The sequence below is a fragment of the Castor canadensis genome, chromosome 2 (assembly GCF_047511655.1).
Source record: "Castor canadensis chromosome 2, mCasCan1.hap1v2, whole genome shotgun sequence".
Taxonomy (NCBI): Eukaryota; Metazoa; Chordata; class Mammalia; order Rodentia; family Castoridae; genus Castor; species Castor canadensis.
Window position 1 is genome coordinate 142222996 of NC_133387.1, and position 19173 is coordinate 142242168.

A 19173-nucleotide genomic window follows, 5' to 3' on the forward strand; every position below is an offset into this window, starting at 1 on the left:
GGAAGGAGAGGGCTGGTGGGACAACTGCTTAGCAAGCATAAAGCCCTGAGATTGAACCCCAGCACACACACACAAAAAAAAAAAAGAAAAAAAAATGAAGAAGAAAAATGAAAGAAAGAGGGAGAGGGGCAATGGGAATGCAATGGAGGGGTGAACTTGTTTGAGGCACACTGCACACATATATAGAATTATCACAGTGAAGCTCCTTATATTGTTAATGTATAATAAATTTCAAAACGCATGCCCAACCTAGCTAACAATTAGAGAAATGCAAATTAAACAAAGTACTACTTCTCCCTTATCAGATGTTTAATTGTACAGTGTGTATCATTCATTGCTTACCTATTACCTTATTGACAGGAATTGAGGCTGTTTCTAATTTTTGCTACTGATATGTTGTGAAAATAAACATCCAAGTACATAAATATCTAAACATGAACAATTTGTTTTTTTGATATGACTGGGGTTTGAACTCAGGGCTTCACACTTGCAAAGCAGGCATTCTACCCCTCAAGTCACACCTCCAGTCCATAAACACGAACAGTTTTAAGTCGGTTAAATTGGACCAATTTACACTTCCATCAATAGCAGTGACTGCAATGATTTTTAAAAATAAGAATTACCTTAATTGATAGAACAAAAGTGGTATTTCAATATTGTTTTAATTTGTATTTTATTTTGCATTCCTATGTATTTTAACTTTTTATTAATACTGAATAATTTTTACATTTCTGGGAATTTTGTATTCATTAAATACCTTTGCTGTGTAATGAATTCTGAGGATTGCTTAGTTCAGTATTATGCCAATTCTAAAAAAGACTTAAGGAAAATCAAATGAATTAAGAAGTAGACATTTATAGACTATCAAGATCATTTTTCCACAAGTTAATTATGGTTGGCATTTTTCTTACTGTCAAGTTTGTAGTATATATCAGTAAGAAAAAGTATGTCCTGGCTTACCCAAACAGAGCTAACACCTTGTCTCAACATGAAATCACTATGGAATTTCATTCATAGAAAAATTCACTTCTATGGTCAGGAGTGGTGGTGCATACCTATAATTCTAGCTCTTGAGAGACTGAGGCAGAAAGATTGCAAGTTTGAGGCCAGCCTGGGTCACATAGTGAGACTGTCTCAAAAAAATTCATTTCTATACAACATGCCAATACTCTTTAGTATATTTACAATTTAAACATTCCAAATATTTGTTCATTTATTCATAATTGTATGTGTCCCTGAAATTTTTATTCAGTCTTTAAAAAATTAGAAGCTTTTCACTCTACAAATGAATGTACTAGTTCATATCACCTAAAATGTCATTAGTTGGAAATCATTCCTCTGAGTCTTGAGTGGACATTTTAAGAGGAATCTTCTTACTAAGATGGGATGGAGTAAATCTTTCGATATCAGTTAGTGCTATATTCAGAATTAGTTGATTTCTAGATAAAAGCAAAATTCCATAGATAGTAATATTAAAATGGAAGATGGCAGAACACAAAAGATAACATTTGCCAAATGTAAAATAACTTGAGGCATAAAGATTGATAGTTATTTAAAAGTGCTCTGGATGGTGTCCATTCTTATCCCTAATGACACATCTAACTACAGAGATGTCACTTGTCTTCTCTCTACCACATGAGCCACAAGGAACATTATTAGGCCATCTGGCTTAGAGAAGTTTATGGGGTTTTATTTTGCTTTCCTTCCTTAGTAAGGACTTTGTCACCCAGGACTTTACTGAGAGAATAGAGCTATGAAATGGACCTAAAATATAACACCAATCTCTCATCTGAGGAAAATCAGAAAGTTAACAATTTATTCACAGTTACCACTATGCCTGGCAATCATTCTGTAATCCTCTTAACAGCAACAGAGAGAGTCAATGTGGCCGTTCCCTGGGTTTGACAGCTATGAGGAAGCTGGAGAACAGGGGTAGAACTAGGATAAATGTCTATGGATACCAGGAGAGGGAGGAAAAGCAATGTGCTTCCAGCCCTGAAGCTGCTGGAAGGGTGTGAGGGCTGCAAAACAAGTGGATCTGGCATGTGAATTTTCTAGGCAGAACCATAAAGGTGAGCCACCATGACTGGTGAACCACAAATCCAGGCTTGCCAAAACCCAGGAAACCTTAATTCTCTTTTTTACATCAAGTTTTGCTGTTATCATATGACCAAGGTTAGAATTTTGTTCCAATAAAGTTTGAAGGACTCCTCCCTATTTTAATTGAAAGGAGTCTTAAATAAAAAGAGCTGCTTGGGAATATTATATAAATAAGTTGAAAGTTTCCCTGAAGTCTTAAAGGAGCAGTTTGTAAACCTGACCAGTGTAAAGGTAGCTGCAAGAAGAAAAGCAGGCCTGGGAAGTCCTAAGTAATTAGCAGTAGAAATTCACAGCCATCAGTCATAGTCTGGTACCTCTCTCCTGCCCATCTTCCTTTCTGATGATCAGTCTCTTTGCTTTATTACCAGGTATATAGATTTCCACCTTTCTGCCACCTGACCACACCCTGTCCAAATTGTAGTATGATCAATAGAGGTCTGTTAGAACAAAAACATTTATTTACTGAGCACCTGCTATGTACCAGATGCTGTTCTAAGTGTCTTATAGGTATAAACTAAAAAAAATTTTTTTCTGGATGTACTGGGGTTTGAATTCAAGGCCTTGCATTAGCCATGGTATCAGCCCTTTTTAGGTTATTATTTCAGATAGGGTTTCCCATTTTTGTCAGGGGTGGCCTGGACCTCAATCCTCCTACCTATGGCCTTCTGAATAACTGGGACCACAGGTGTGAGCCACTATACCTGCCTGTTTGCTGAAATAGGGCCTTTTAACTTTTTGCCCAGGCTAACCTTGAATCATGAGCTTTCCAATCTCCACCACACCTAGCCTTAATTCATTTAATTTTCAAATATCACTATTAGGGAGGTACAGTAGTAGCCTCCCCATTTCACAGGTGGAGAAATTGAGGCACAGAGAGATTGAGGTTGTGGACTCAGTCTGGAGTAGGGTAGTTACTGTAGTTTATTCCTGGTAAAGACAGTACTCTGACCAAAGCCAGCCACTTTTCAGATTCATGGATTTAGTCACAAAGAACTGTTCACAGGATGACTTGCTCAGTGAAAAGCCTTCCCCAGGCAAGCACTAAATTTATAATATGCAAAGACAAATGGCTACTAAATACACTCATATATATAAATTTAATTCAGCCTGAAATAAATTCCTGACAGCCTATATTTTCTATATGCAAAATATGTCAAAGTATAAAAGGGAATTCTGAAAGGAAAATATTGCCATCAAAATTACAATAAGAATTAAAATGTGGGGCTGGGATGTCGATCAGTGGTAGTGCATGTACTTACCACACATAAAGCCTGTGGTTCATCCCAGCACTAAAGCCAATAAAAACATTAAAGTGTATATTAACAAAAATGAATATGAACATACTCAGTTAATTAAGCACATATAAATCACTTATTGGAAATACTCTCTGTCCACGCAGCATGGCCACATCCTACTTTTAGTGAAAGTTGTCTAAAATGTACCTCTGCCCTTGATGGAATGTCTTCAGCTTCTGGAATTTCAGAGGAAAAGGTATATTCAGACTCATTACTGCTGTGGGTGGAGTCTGTTCTCTTATGTCCAGGCTTAGGCACATTCTGCAAGGCAAATAACCCAGGTATAATTAATACAACATAATCAAACTATGCATAATTAAGACAGCATCCTCCTTGACTTGGTTCTAACCCCCCTACTCACTGACTTATACTGATGCCTGAATGATCTAGGGCTCCATGCTGCCTTGACCAAATTCTTACTCAAAGAGAAAGGTGTGCCAGCATACAGGAACAGCTGAAAAACCAAATGCCCAAATGAAAATTGCCTGAGATTATTAGCAGAGTCCCATCTGGGTTTTCAGCTTGAGTGGTTGGCCACACTAGGAAGGGTAGGTGTCATGCTCCATCCAGGCAAGGATTTCAGTGTTTGATCAAATAAAACTTACCAGAGAATTTGTGAAATATATTGAAAGATATGCATAAACATTTACTGCATGGCAGTTGGGCATAAATGGTTAAAAAAAGGTGGTGTGGGCAGGGAAGAGAAGGATGGACAAAACAGAGAAGGTAAGAAAGCTGCTCTAAGAGTCCTCTGAAGACCCCTCAGTTATTAATTCAAGGAGTACAGGTGACAGTTTTATAACGTGATATCTATGAAATCAGTGTTCAGAAAGCTTACAGGAGAAAGAAAAGTTATGAGATTACAGCCCTAGGCCAACCCAACTTGTATCCAATGTATAGAGGAGACTCAAGAGAAACCCCACAAACTCTAAACCTATCCAGAAGCAAAGATATACACTAATGGGGAGATCATCAGACATAAAGTCAAAGGGAAATTTACTCTACTGAAGGGTGTCTGTTACATGAAGTTTCTAGCCAAATCCACAGTTGTATGAAATAGTGTTTAATAACTCACAGTTTTTTAAATAACTGGTCATGTCATTAAAAAATGCATATGGGTTTGTATATACAGTAGGACAAAGAGTTTTAATAAGCTGATTAAAAATGGACAAGGAATGGGGATTACCCCAGTGGTAGAGTGTTCATCTAGTATGCGTGAGGCCCTGGGTTCGATCTCCAGCACTGGGGGGAAAAACAGTAAGATCCTTACTTATCCCCCATGTGTTTATCATTAAACAATGAATATCTTAGGTATGAATAGAAGAAATACTGCTATCTGCTTTCATTTCATTTTTTATTTAGTTTTTGCAATGCTGGGGCTCCAACCCACAGCTTTGCACGTGGTAGGCAAGTAAGTGCTCTACCACTGAGCTGAGCTATACTCCTAGCTCTATTTGTCATTTAATGTGACTTCCGGTTATAGGGCAATACTTAAGTGTTTTTGGTCTGAAACAGCAGAGAACTAGGTGGGTAAAAATTCTAGCTCTGCACTTACTTATCCCTTACCCAATTTCTGCAGGTCTCAGTTTTATCATTAGGAAGATACATAATAACGTACCAATCTAGTAGGATTTACATGAAGATGAAATATGAATATGCAAGTAAAAACATGAGCATAGTGCCTGGCATATAACAAGTGTTCAGTTGACATTAAAAGCTATGATCATTATGAATCTGTAGTAATCCAATAACTTCTTTGTTGGTGACCTGTCAGTTCTCCAGACTTTTAGATTCTGTTTGCCTGTTCATGTTATTCAGTTATAAGGACATACACTTGACTTGATCATCATGTTCTTCTTCAAGATCTGCACCTTGCTCCTCTTCTATTCCTTATCTGTCCTTTCTCCCATAATTCCTTCTACCAACATTAATTATCCCACTGCTGTCATATTGGATTCCCTCCTGACTCTGGAACTAATTTACCTTTAAACACTTCACAGGGTAGATTCTTTTGCCACATTATTCTCTCATTGTTGCCTTGAAATTCTTGTGTCCTGGTTTAGGCTTTTCCTCATTGCCTCTGCTTCCATAATCCCTTGGCAACTGAACATCCATGGAGAAAAATTCTACAGCACTTCTTATACCATGGCCAATAAGTCTAGACCTTGGTAATCAATAACACTATTACTTCACTAGTGTTCTTTGGCCCATGTGTCACATAGAGTAGGGAAAGCCTTTCAGACAGTCTATCAATTCCCCTCCTTAACGTTTCCTCCATCCATTTGAGGAATCTAGTCATTACAAAATGCTTCATTAGCTCTGGCTTGCAGCACTGAGGGGTCATTTGTAGAACAGTGTCAATAAAATATTAGACAAATACTGACCTGGTAGCTGTGAAGTTCACTCTAAACATTAAAATAAGATAGTGCCCTTAACACTTTAGTTGTCCTAAGTTATACAGTCAAATTTTGTATTCACTGAATTCTAGGTCGATATTCTCTTTAAGACTATAATCTTTATTATATCTGGAACTAGGAAATGAGACCTAATGAAGAACTGCATAGGAAGCAAGGAACCTCTGCTCTTCCTTCCTGTGTCTTTTCCTTTCCCTTTTCTCTTTCCTTGACCATCTTGTGACACAAGAGGAGTGAGAGTGAGTCACAGGCCACAAAGCAAAGAGAAGCAAGGTCTGAGAAATAAGAAATCAAGCATCCAAACTACCCTTGGTGTACTGCTTGGTACAGAATGGACAGTGAGCAGAGACTTGCTTGGAGAGGCGTGGTAGCCATGTTAAGTGGTGGGAAAACAGCCATTCCCAGAGGGTCTTTTCTAGAGAGATGGCTACCTTGTTGACTAGAGATCCATAATCTCACATACATCTCTAGAATGTGCTCAGACAGTGATACATATATGGCACACACTGCTCTTGCCTTATTTTCTGAGATTTACAAGGCACACACTATTAAAGAATCTAAGAAATTCTGTAGAAAAAAAGCCTGCTAAACTTGGCTGACTAGCACACTTATTTGACCTCAAAGTCATTTCTTTTTTGATGCTACTTATTAACATTCCAAGTAAGTAGTGGCCTGAGAAGTTTAGCTGTAACTATAACTGAAACATGGATTAACCATAAATGTTGGCATAGTTACCCAATAAATAGAGCAAATGAAAATACTCCAAAGAGTAGAACTCTAGGGAAAATAAGCACTGAAGGAGAGGAAAAGGACTCAAGAGAAAGGTTACAATAGGGTCAAATGTGGCATGGAGACCAAGGAAGACAAGCTTAGTAAGAGTTTTTCTGACTTGTCAACTATGAGGCTAACAGTTCCGACTTCTAATTTCCCTTTGTCACATGTAAATCAGGGTAGATTAGTGAGGTTTGAAACAATCATCTAATGTGGAATTAATATTAGGTTTTTAAATCTCTTTTTAGACTAGATTTTTCTCTTCTGCAAGGTGATGAGAACATTATGATTTAAAAAGCTTTCTCAAACAGATCTAGATGGAAATATAATTTGAAGTAAGTATTCTACCCTGCAGATACCAAGTTATTTTGCTTTTTATAAGACATATTTTAGTGCATTTCTAGCCACTTGTACCATCAGGTTACCTTTAATGCTGATATGTGTAGGGAGCAAGAAAGATAGGGAACTTCTACTCATCCTGATGCCAGGATGAGTAGAACAGCGAGGGTGTAGAACTATTCCAAGTTCAAAAAGTATACTGGCAAAAGAGTCCTTGAAATAGATAAGATATGATTTATTACAAATAGAGGCTGAATATTCTTTTTACAGAAATTTATCTCAGAAAGTATAATAAAACCTAGTAGAGGAACTCAATTATGTAAATATTTGCTTTATATGCAAAGTTTACATTCAATGTATAAAACAAAATCCTGCTGTATTGACTCACACAGTTTTATGTCCAAACTTTAAAATGTTTGACCTAATTGAAGTACTTATGAATAAAGTTTTATTATTTAGCTTCAAATACTATAATTCACTGAATGAGGTGGTGGGACAGTAGAAGTTGACCATTTTGGAACTGGGTGACAGGTACATGTAGCATATGAAAGTTCATTCTACTATTCTTTTTACTTGTGTATATGTCAAACTTTCTCATCTCAAAAAAAAGAGAAAAGGTCAGGTATGGTGGTACACATCTGTAATCCCACTCAGAATGAGAAAAGGTAGAGGATAATGAGTTTGAGGACAGCATGTCTCAAAAAAAAAGCAAAGTGTTGGACTCACCACCATAAGAGTCATCTCCTCCTTGAGGTCATCGTAACGTTCCTCTAGACGACTGAACTCATTCAGAAGGTTCTGATATCTTAGCCTCTCATCATTCAGATCAAGCTCCAGTTGTTTTGTTTCTTCTACTAACTTCTTCTCCATAGTTTCTGAAAAAAAGAAGGGACATATGCATACCACAGATGGATCCAAAGAATGAAAGAGTGTAAACAGGTGCAATGACTGTGAGGTTCTCTGCATGGTATATTCTTTTAGCACCATTATGATCTGTGAAAGTATCCCGTGCATGCAGGGAAAGAAAAAAATATGGCTGCCAAATGAAATAACTTAATAATAATAATAACATCTACTGAGTTCCTCCATGTACAATAGCCTTACTCCTACCAGGCAGCACATTTTTGGGAAACTTTCACTAGGCACCCTCTAGCAACGAAAGTATAAATACACTTTTATTCCAGTGGTATTCTATTTGAGGCTATTCATAAAATTCTTTCATCTAAATTAGTACTTAAAAAAAGTCAGAGGTGTTTCTCAAGGGAACAGTGATCTTCAGTGAACTTGGCTTTCCTATTCTACAGAGTTTGTCTGCTAATCTCAGTCCTGTGATTCTGTCTTATAATTTTATAGTATGCTGAACTCCCATGCTGTCCTAGTACTCCTCCATTTCTAACCAGGTACAATGCTCAGAACTGGTCATATGTGTTATTTACTTCTTAGCCATCTCCCATGTGCTGCTTGAGGCACCCTACCTTTTTGATTTACCCACCCATTCTGCCTTCTCTGCTGCCCATGCATTGCTTGCTTTTAGCTAGGATGTGGTTTGGAGAATAGAGATTAACTTCTGGCTGCAGATAACACAAAGTAAAAAAGTCACAATCTCAGCTGTACATTTTAACTCAATGAGCCAGCCAGTCACTTTTGTAATATTAAGCTTCCTACCACTATGCTTTTATCCTCATACTTTGTAGATAAATCTTAATCTGCCCTTCTTGCTTCTATTGCTCCACCATTTTTTTTCTCTCCAGCAGCTCCATGAGGCAAGGGAGACTAGTATCTTGTCATAATTACTTTGCTGGTGCCTACCACAATGCTTCTCTAGCATACAGCTTTCATAATTTGTAAATGAATGACTGAAAGAACTTCTTCTCTCTAAAGCGTTCTATAAATTTACTTTTATTCTCATCAGTTTGCAGAAGCTATTCCAAGGCTACCAACAAAGCTTCCCTAGACAAAACCATTGCTATTTTTCATTCTTATAATTCAGTTTTAAGTAACTTTTTATCTTTCCTAGAAGTAGTCTCATCAATCTGTAGCCTTCCATGACATTCTTTATCCTAGAAACTGTCTGTCCGTGTCTTTCGTAACTCTGTTTTCTCTTTTCCCTTTTAATGTTCTTTTCTTTTCCTTATTCCTTAGTTGTGGCAATTAAATTTCAGATTTTCTTCTCTTTCTTCTACATTGTCCCCTTTAATTGGGAAGGAAGAAGCAGTGTGGAGAAAAGCACAGAAGCCTCTCTCACCCACCATAGTCTTAGTGGGAACTTGAAGGCTCATTCTTTATTTTCTCTCTAATCTTTAAGCTGGGTGTGCTTTTAGAGTACCTCCATCTTAAGGCCCTAGCCAACAGCCAAAACTTAACAATTATCACGGTTAATTTTAGGTGTCAACCTGGCTGGATTAAGAGATAACTGGACAGCTGGTAAAACATCACCTCTGGCTGTGTCTGTGACACAGTCTTTGAAAAGACTGTGTCAGTGTTTTCAAAGGAGATTGTCCTGGGAGTCTGGGTATTGAGTGGGGAAGATATGCTCTTGGTGTGGGTGGACACCCTCCAATCAGCTAGGGGCCCAGATAGTATGTAAAAGGTAGAGGAAGAACAAATTCTTGCTGCTCTGACTGAGTTACAATATCTTCCCTGGTTCTAAGACCTTCAGACCTAGACTGAGCTACGCTATCAGCTTTCATGGGTCCCCATTAAGTGAGCCAATTCCCCCAAATACATCCCCTCTTATACATGTGTATGTGTACTTGTACCTATCTCTTTATATCCATGTCATATTGGTTCTGTTTCTCTGAAGAACCCTGACAAACACAGCACTCAAACAAGTGATCTCATTAATATGTCATGCACAGGTACTTTCCCTCAATTTCTTCTAATAGTTTCTTTGCTATCTCATCTAATACTTCAGAACATTTTTGTCTTTTCGCATATCTCATCAGAAATAATAGCATCCTGTTGATTATGTTTCATATAATCGAGCCTCATTCCAACCTGCCCTTTCACTTCAATTTCCACCACTAATTATTATTGCCTAAGCCTATATGTTCTTATCTCATGCTTAATAAGTGTGTGGATTCCTTTTAAATTATCACCATTCTAACCAATCCCTAAACAGCCATAGAATAAATGTCCACACTGACTTAGTTCTCTATTCAAAAAATGAGAGCTTTAAAATTTTTAGTTTGGTAGCCAAGAGTAGCTGATCTTAGGAAGCTAACATTCATTGTTTTAGCAAAAAAGTAAATTAATGAGGCCTAGGAAGTAAAAAACTGTCTGTTCTCGTTCGTGGAAGAAAAAAAAAAAGAGCTGATAGAAGAAGAGAATGGGATAGCACTCACTAGGGCCAAGAAAGGTAGGGGGAAGAGGAATGGGGAGAAGTTAGATAATGGACCCAAAATACAGTGACATAGGAGGAATCAGTTCTAGTGTTCATACAGTATATTAAGTTAACTGTAGTCTATTAACAGTCTATGATCTACTTAAAAATAATGAGAAGAGTCTGAAGGTTCTCTACAAATAGAAATGACAAATGTTTAAGGAGATGGAAATGCTACTTACCTTGGTTTGATCATTAATTGCAGTATACATATATCAAATTATTATGCCATTCCCCATAATTATATACAATGTCAATTAAAAAATAAAACAAAATACAGAGACATATATTTAGATATATTAGCTCAAAATTCTTATTAAATACGAATCTTATAAATTATATATGTGGAATAAATTAATTTTTAAAAATTAATTGACTGAATATGAGTTCACAGTGGTATACAGGGAGACCAGGTTTATAAGCTCACCAACTAACTCAACCAAAATATTTGCTGTTTTTAACTTTGTAAATTTACTGATAACAGCCTCAACTTTTAAAAATATTCAAATACTAGGGAATGTTGTAGCTGTTAGAATACTGTTGAACTTGCACAAATTAGGTGTAAGGCTGGATGGTGTGTAGCAGGGTGGGCACACATGAGCCTTACCTGTCATCTCCTTTGCCTGCTCCACGATGCGGTGGTTGAGGGTCTCTTTTTCCTGCTTCAGCAAGGTATTTTCTTCCTTTAGATTTGACATCAGCTGTAAAATATAACACTACACTGAGATGGTTGTAAGAGATGGGGGAAGTCCCATCAATGCATGTAGAGTCCACATAGTGTCAGTCAGTCCTTGCTTCCACCATCTCTCTGCCTCATGTCTTCATCTCTAGCCATCCATCACACTGGACTCAAGGGTTACCCTCTCCACAGAGACTTCCTGGAAACCTTTATTAGATGTCTTTTCTCTGGGCTACTACCTGACTCTGTATATGCTTCTTTACAGCCCTTATAAATTATTTACTTTTCTGTCTTCCCTAAAAGACTAGAAATTCCTGGAGGACAGTGATGGTGATGATGGTTGTTTTACTTGTGCTTTGAACATTTAGCAATTTCCTGGTACCTAGGAACCATTTGTTTTTAAAGCAGTGATAATTACCTTCTCACTCAACACTGCAACACAAAGCTCATGTGCACCCATGATTCAAGTGGAGAAATTAAGGAGATGAAGAAGGATATAAGGGTTGGCAGACTGGTTCAAGTGGTAGAGAGCCTGCCTAGCAAGCCAGCAAGTGTAAGGCCCTGAGTTCAAGCCCCAGTACCACCAAAGGGGGAAAAATAAGGATATGAAGTTCATTTTGGAAATTCACTGTAGACCTTCTGATGTTCCCTCCTAATGTTCCCTCCTATTTGTTTTGACAAATAGTATTTCCTTTTCAATCTTTTTAATGGTTTTGGAAGAACTAGTTCTTATTATTCCATCTTTAAAGAAGCACTGATCTTACAAGGTCAGAGAACTTACTGTCACAGAACTGCATACTTAAAAACAGTGAAACTGATAAATTTTATGTTATATACTACCACATTAAAACAAAAACAAAATGATTTGCCCTTTCTTGTTACTGGTTGGATAAGGATTCCCATGAAGCAAAAATCAAAACCAAAGGTAACTTGGCAGAGCATATAATTTACTCAGTCCATCTTTTGATAAAATATGTGCTTATAATAAATGAAATCTGAATTCCTTTCTCTGAGCCTAAATTCCAGGAACTCTCAAAATGAGAACTTTAGTAATATATAGAAAGGTGGTGAGTAAACCTCTCATCGCATCAGGGGTTCAGAGACAGGGAAAGGGATCTTTGTGACTAAGGATCCCTGGGGATCAGGAAAGTAGGTAAATAGCACTGTGTCACAGCTAGTCAGCCTACAAGTGTCCCTTCATATAGTCCAGTTTTTGCCTTCTATACTGATCTGGCCTTAACATCCGCTCTCAGTAGAAAGGCCCAAGTTCTCAGTGGCTCTCAGGAGAAGCTGCTCTTGATCAGGGGTGTGTGTCCAATCACCTGTGGTGCTTTTGTAAAAGGCAGGTGCTTAGCCCACATGTTCAGAGTCTGGTGTGTCATCATTTAAAAGAGATAATAAGAATCAGCTACAGCGTAACTTCTGGGCTTCTTGATCAGTCTGAATGAGAATGTTATTTTCCCAACCATAAAGCTGGCTGTCACTGTGAAATGTTTCCTTCTTTCCCTATTGCTACACTCCTTCCAAAAAAGTAATGTTACTTTTGTCTACAGCTATCCTTGTGAACAGTAGAAGATAATGAAGTAGAAAGAAAGGAGAAATCTGAATCTGCTCATGTGTCTATCAGACTAGAATGGAGGAAAGGGGACTCTTCCCACCATGTTGACATACTCAAAGGAAACATTCAGAGGAATGTGGAAAGCTTCAGGGACTGAGAAGACTTAGAAAAGAGATCTTAAAACGCAAGAGTACCTTTGAATGGACGTTTGAATTCTGCAAACACAAGCTCACCATGTCAAAACAATAGTACATAGGGGCACTACCATTATTGTACATGGCCCTGACTACCATGAAAGGAGGCAACTTTACTGGCTATGCTCTCCTGCCTCAGCTGTTCAAGTTCTCACTGCCTGTGCTGCTGCCAACATGCAGAATTCAGCACAGAAAAGGCAAATCAGGATTCTTGCCAGTGTTACAGCTGATGCAGGCAACCCTGTGTCACTTAAAGATGGGAATCCCAGAGGAATTTCTAAAAATTGATTACTATTTTCCAATAGGCCTTAGGGTGAGATATTTTTAGAAATGTTTAAGTAATGTATCTTATCACTGCTTGAGGACCTTACTATTTTCTGTACTCACTCCAGTTGTAATACATGTTAAAATGAAACTTGTAGCTTGAAAACACTGATGAGTCCATAAGCAGTGTGGGAATGTATCTGCACAGCAGCTCTTGGCTGTGGTCACTGTACACACATCTGGGTTTCTCCTGCCTGAACTTAACACATTCAACGCAGGTTTCCAGAATGATTCCTACTATCAAATATAATAGTTCATTGTTTGATTTGCTTCATAATCATGGTATTCTTACTTAATAAAAAGGACATTTGGGAGGCTGAGACAGGAGGATTGCACATTCAAGGCCAGCCTGGTTATACAGCAAGACTCTGTCACACACACACGTATGCATGCATGCATGCACACACACACACACACACACACACACACAAAAGGGTCTCGATGTCTAGACTCCATTTAGACCACATTTAAAGAAAAAGAGTGTATAGCAGGGACTGTGGCATGAATGTGGCCCTGAATTTCATGTGCTGGAAACTCAACCCCTAACTTTCATGTGTTCATGATATTTGGAGATGGACCTTTGGGAGGTTTTTGGGTCTTGAAGGCTCTTCCCTCATCAATGGAATAACCCATTGTGGATGAACGGGTTATCAATAGATGGCTTTGTATAAAAATGAGCTTTGTCTGGCACACTTGCTCTATCTTGTCATGTGATACCTCTGCCATGTTTAGATGCAGCAATAAGACCCTCACCAGATGCTGACACCATGCTCTTAGACTGCCTAGCTTCCAGAACGATGAGTTAAGTAGACCTCTATTGTTTAAAAATTATCCAGTCTTAGGTACTTTGATATACCAAGAGGAAACAGATTACAACAGTGGGTATTTGGCCATTAATTCCATTTTTCACCGTTGTTCTTATTAGAGCCAAGAGCTTCTCCTGAAAGGTTTACAGCCTACTCATTGATCATGAGGTAAAAATGCCTGGGAAACACTAATATGAACAGTAACCCAACTGACTATTGTATTGTACCTTTGATCAATATGAATGTTGAGCTAATGGAGTGTGTCAAGATGACAGTATATTTATTTTGTGTAAGTTGTAGATCAGGATATGGACATTAGTTCTCACCTGCTCAGTTTCTTGTTTGTATTTATCTGCTCGTTCTTCAATGGATTTTTTCTCTGATCGAGTTTGTTCCAGGTCTTTCCGGAGTTTAGCAATTTCTTCCTGCAGACTGAGGACCCGTCCAGTGGCAACCTTAGCTTCCTCCTCACTTAGTTGAAGACGTTCTAAGTCACTTCGTAGTTTCTCAGTCTCAGAGTTATATATTCCTTCCAGGTTGGTCAGTTTCTCCATGAGGCATTTGTAGTCTTTATTCTTTAAACATACAAATAAGTAACAATAAGTAAATATACACTTATAAGTAATCAAATATATTTAGTGAGAAAGCCGTGCTTATTAATCAGAATCTTGCTGCATTATCATAACACTGATAAAGAATCTAACCAAATTTGTAACAGTGAAACAATTACAGTATACCTTGTATTTAGACCAACATTGACTGCATGGACAGTCAGGACAGTAAATGTTTCCTTTGTGTGAGGAGTAGGTAGGAATGTGGACATTAGTTTCTAACTGCTCAACATTTACAATAACAAGTGACTAGAGAACTGCACAGTATGATTAATTGTTTTACACAATGTGCAGCACAGAGATGATTTTCTCATAATCACAACGTGACTTAAATAGTAAAATCTTAATTTTCTGATTCTTAATCCAGAAATAAGGGAATGTATACGTGCTTTTAAAAAACACGTACTAACTGGAATTCCTAGCCAGAGCAATTAGGCAAGAAGAAGGAATAAAAGGAATACAAATAGGTAAAGAAACTGTCAAAATATCCCTATTTGCAGACGACATGATCCTATACCTTAAAGACCCAAAAAACTCTACTCAGAAGCTTCTAGACATCATCAATAGCTATAGCAAGGTAGCAGGATATAAAATCAACATAGAAAAATCATTAGCATTTCTATACACTAACAATGAGCAAACGGAAAAAGAATGTATGAAAACAATTCCATTTACAATAGCCTCAAACAAAATCAAATACCTAGGTGTAAACCTAACAAAAGATGTGAAAGACCTCTACAAGGAAAACTATACACTTCTGAAGAAAGAGACTGAGGAAGACTACAGAAAGTGGAGAGATCTCCCATGCTCATGGATTGGTAGAATCAACATAGTAAAAATGTCGATACTCCCCAAAGTAATCTACATGTTTAATGCAATTCCCATCAAAATTCCAACGACATTCATTAAAGAGATTAAAAAATCTACTGTGAAATTTATATGGAAACACAAGAGGCCACGAATAGCCAAGGCAATACTCAGCCAAAAGAACAATGCAGGAGGTATCACAATACCTGACTTCAAACTATATTACAAAGCAATAACAATAAAAACAGCATGGTACTGGCACAAAAACAGACATGAAGACCAGTGGAACAGAATAGAGGATCCAGATATGAAGCCACACAACTATAAGCAACTTATCTTTGACAAAGGAGCTAAAAATATACGATGGAGAAATAGCAGCCTCTTCAACAAAAACTGCTGGGAAAACTGGTTAGCAGTCTGCAAAAAACTGAAACTAGATCCATGTATATCACCCTATACCACGATTAACTCAAAATGGATCAAGGATCTTAGTATCAGACCCCAAACTCTTAAGTTGATACAAGAAAGAGTAGGAAATACTCTGGAGTTAGTAGGTATAGGTAAGAACTTTCTCAATGAAACCCCAGCAGCACAGCAACTAAGAGATAGCATAGATAAATGGGACCTCATAAAACTAAAAAGCTTCTGTTCATCAAAAGAAATGGTTTCTAAACTGAAGAGAACACCCACAGAGTGGGAGAAAATATTTGCCAACTATACATCAGACAAAGGACTGATAACCAGAATATACAGGGAACTTAAAAAACTAAATTCTCCCAAAACTAATGAACCAATAAAGAAATGGGCACGTGAACTAAACAGAACTTTCTCAAAAGAAGAAATTCAAATGGTCAGAAAACACATGAAAAAATGCTCACCATCTCTAGCAATAAAGGAGATGCAAATTAAAACCACGCTAAGATTCCACCTCACCCCTGTTAGAATAGCCATCATCAGCAACACCACCAACAACAGGTGTTGGCGAGGATGCGGGGAAAAAGGAACCCTCTTACACTGTTGGTGGGAATGTAGACTAGTACAACCACTCTGGAAAAACATTTGGAGGCTACTTAAAAAGGTGGACATCGATCTACCATTTGATCCAGCAATACCACTCTTGGGGATATACCCAAAAGACTGTTACTCCAGAGGCACCTGCACATCCATGTTTATTGCGGCACTATTCACAATAGCCAAGTTATGGAAACAGCCAAGATGCCCCAGCACTGACGAATGGATTAAGAAAATGTGGTATCTATACACAATGGAATTTTATGCAGCCATGAAGAAGAACGAAATGTTATCATTCGCTGGTAAATGGATGGAATTGGAGAACATCATTCTGAGTGAGGTTAGCCTGGCTCAAAAAACCAAAAATCGTATATTCTCCCTCATATGTGGACATTAGATCAAGGGCAAACACAACAAGGGGATTGGACTATGAGCACATGATAAAAGTGAGAGCACACAAGGGAGGGATGAGGATAGGTAAGACACCTAAAAAACTAGCTAGCATTTGTTGCCCTTAACGTAGAGAAACTAAAGCAGATACCTTAAAGCAACTGAGGCCAATAGGAAAAGGGGAACAGGTAGTAGAGAAAAGGTTAGATCAAAAAGAATTAACCTAGAAGGTAACACCCACGCACAGGAAATCAATGTGAGTCAATGCCCTGTATAGCTATCCTTATCTCAACCAGCAAAAACCCTGTTCCTTCCTATTATTGCTTATACTCTCTCTACAACAAAATTAGAAATAAGGGCAAAATAGTTTCTGCTGGGTATTGAGGGGGAGGGAGAGGGAGGGGCGGAGTGGGTGGTAAGGGAGGGGGTGGGGGCAGTGGGGAGAAATGAACCAAGCCTTGTATGCACATATGAATAATAAAAGAAAAATGAAAAAAAAAAAAAAAAGAAAATGTGGTATCTGTACACAATGGAATTTTATGCAGCCATGAAGAACGAAATGTTATCATTCGCTGGTAAATGGATGGAATTGGAGAACATCATTCTGAGTGAGGTTAGCCTGGCTCAAAAAACCAAAAATTGTATGTTCTCCCTCATATGTGGACATTAGATCAAGGGCAAACACAACAAGGGGATTGGACTGTGAGCACATGATAAAAGCGAGAGCACACAAGGGAGGGGTGAGGATAGGTAAGACACCTAAAAAACTAGCTAGCATTTGTTGCCCTTAACGCAGAGAAGGGCAAAATAGTTTCTGCTGGGTATTGGCGGGGGGAAGGGAGGGGGCAGAGTGGGTGGTAAGGGAGGGGGTGGGGGCAGGGGGGAGAAATGAACCAAGCCTTGTATGTACATATGAATAATAAAAGAAAAATGAAAAAAAAAAGATAAAAAACACGTACTAGTTAAATGATGCATAAAGATGAAAAAACAGACTAAAAGTCAGCAGTTTCTCACAATCTAATATGTTTAATAACTCAAAATTCCTTCATCTCATTCAGAAAACCTTTCTGATAAATCCCATTTCATTCTGATCCCTGTCATTCTATCCTTATCATTTATATATTCTTAATTACCTTTAGGTCATTTACATATGATAAAATATTATTTAGTTGCTATAACTAAGCAATCAATTAGACTATAGGTTCCTTAGAAGTACAGATATCTTCCTGCATGTTTTCCATTTCAGTGTTAAACAACTAATCCATAAAAAGCATTTTATACTACTTAAAAATAAATGATAATGGTGAGAGTTTTGCAAAGAAAGTTTTAAAAAGACTGGAAGTGGGTTTGGGTTAGGATTAGGATGTTCTCAAAAAAAAATTCCTGCCTTAGTCCTTGCACCTGCGATGTAACCTACAAGCGTAATATTATTTCTATACTGAGCAATGTCATTACTTTATTCTTTGCTGAGACTGAGGGGTAAAATCAACATTGAAAATGATCCCAGGGGACTTCTTCAGGGTTCCATCTGTACTGGCGCTTCTAAAGCCCACCTGCTCATCCACTTTGCGCTGCAGCTGCATGATCTTGTTCTCCATGCCGATGTGGAGCTTCTTATAGCGCTCCACGGAGCGAGCCTCGATCTTGAGCTTCTTCAGCTCACGCTTGGCCATCATCCGCCGGAAGCAGCACTGCAGGTAGATGATGGCATGCATGCTCCTCTTGTAGTGCGTACGAGCCAGCCAGCCTCGGACCCACTTCTGAAGAATGATTGCCTTGTGCTCACGGAGTATCTGCAGACAGGGCAAATAATGTGAGACCCTGGACTAGACTCAAGTTCAATTCTAACAACCTATATCAAGCTGAGGATCCATACATTACCTAAGGACATCTGGGGGCTGAGGTGGGAGAACTGTGAGTGTAAGGGCAGCCTTAGCTATATACTGACTGTGTTCCAGGTCAACCTGGGCTACAGAGTGAGACCCTGCCTCAAAAAAACAAACAAATCCCCCAAGATGAGAAACAAAAACACCCACAAAAGTAGCAGGAAATGTACATCCTGAGGCAATCCTTTTGTTCTAAATTGTATATTAGTTTAAGGCAATACCGTGACTTTTCGTAGTACTCCAGTACTGGCTTAGTATGCACAAGGCCCTAGGCTCCATCTCCAGCATCACATACTCATACACAAAAAATCATTTTTTACAAACTTCCTGAGCATCATACTCCAGTCAACACAATTTAATCACATTAATGTTATCATTTCTTTCTTCATCATCATGGAAAATTCAGGGTTGTGTGAGTCATGGTTAATGTTCTATCCATCTGTCATATATTTAACTGATTCATGTGTTTTACCTTGGAATCGGTGATTGTTAATTTATTAGGAAAAAGGGTATTTGCAGATGTGACCAGGCTAAGGATCTTGAGATGAAGATTAGATTATTCTGGTTATGAAGGTTATGAAGGTGGCATGAGAAGTCAGATACATT

General features: G+C 38.1%; 1 protein-coding gene across 4 annotated transcripts in view; it reads right to left on the reverse strand.

The window, feature by feature from the left end:
* The window catches only part of Myo5a (myosin VA), a 203231-nt gene that overhangs the window by 50364 nt on the left and 133694 nt on the right, over nt 1-19173 (reverse strand). For all 4 annotated transcript variants that reach the window (XM_074065964.1, XM_074065965.1, XM_074065963.1 and 1 more), the window contains 5 exons: nt 18235-18474; nt 14189-14437; nt 10909-11002; nt 7646-7794; nt 3543-3656 (listed from right to left, as the gene is read on the reverse strand). In XM_074065964.1, coding sequence (XP_073922065.1) covers nt 3543-3656; nt 7646-7794; nt 10909-11002; nt 14189-14437; nt 18235-18474 — 846 coding nt within the window. The remainder of the gene's footprint in view (nt 1-3542; nt 3657-7645; nt 7795-10908; nt 11003-14188; nt 14438-18234; nt 18475-19173) is intronic.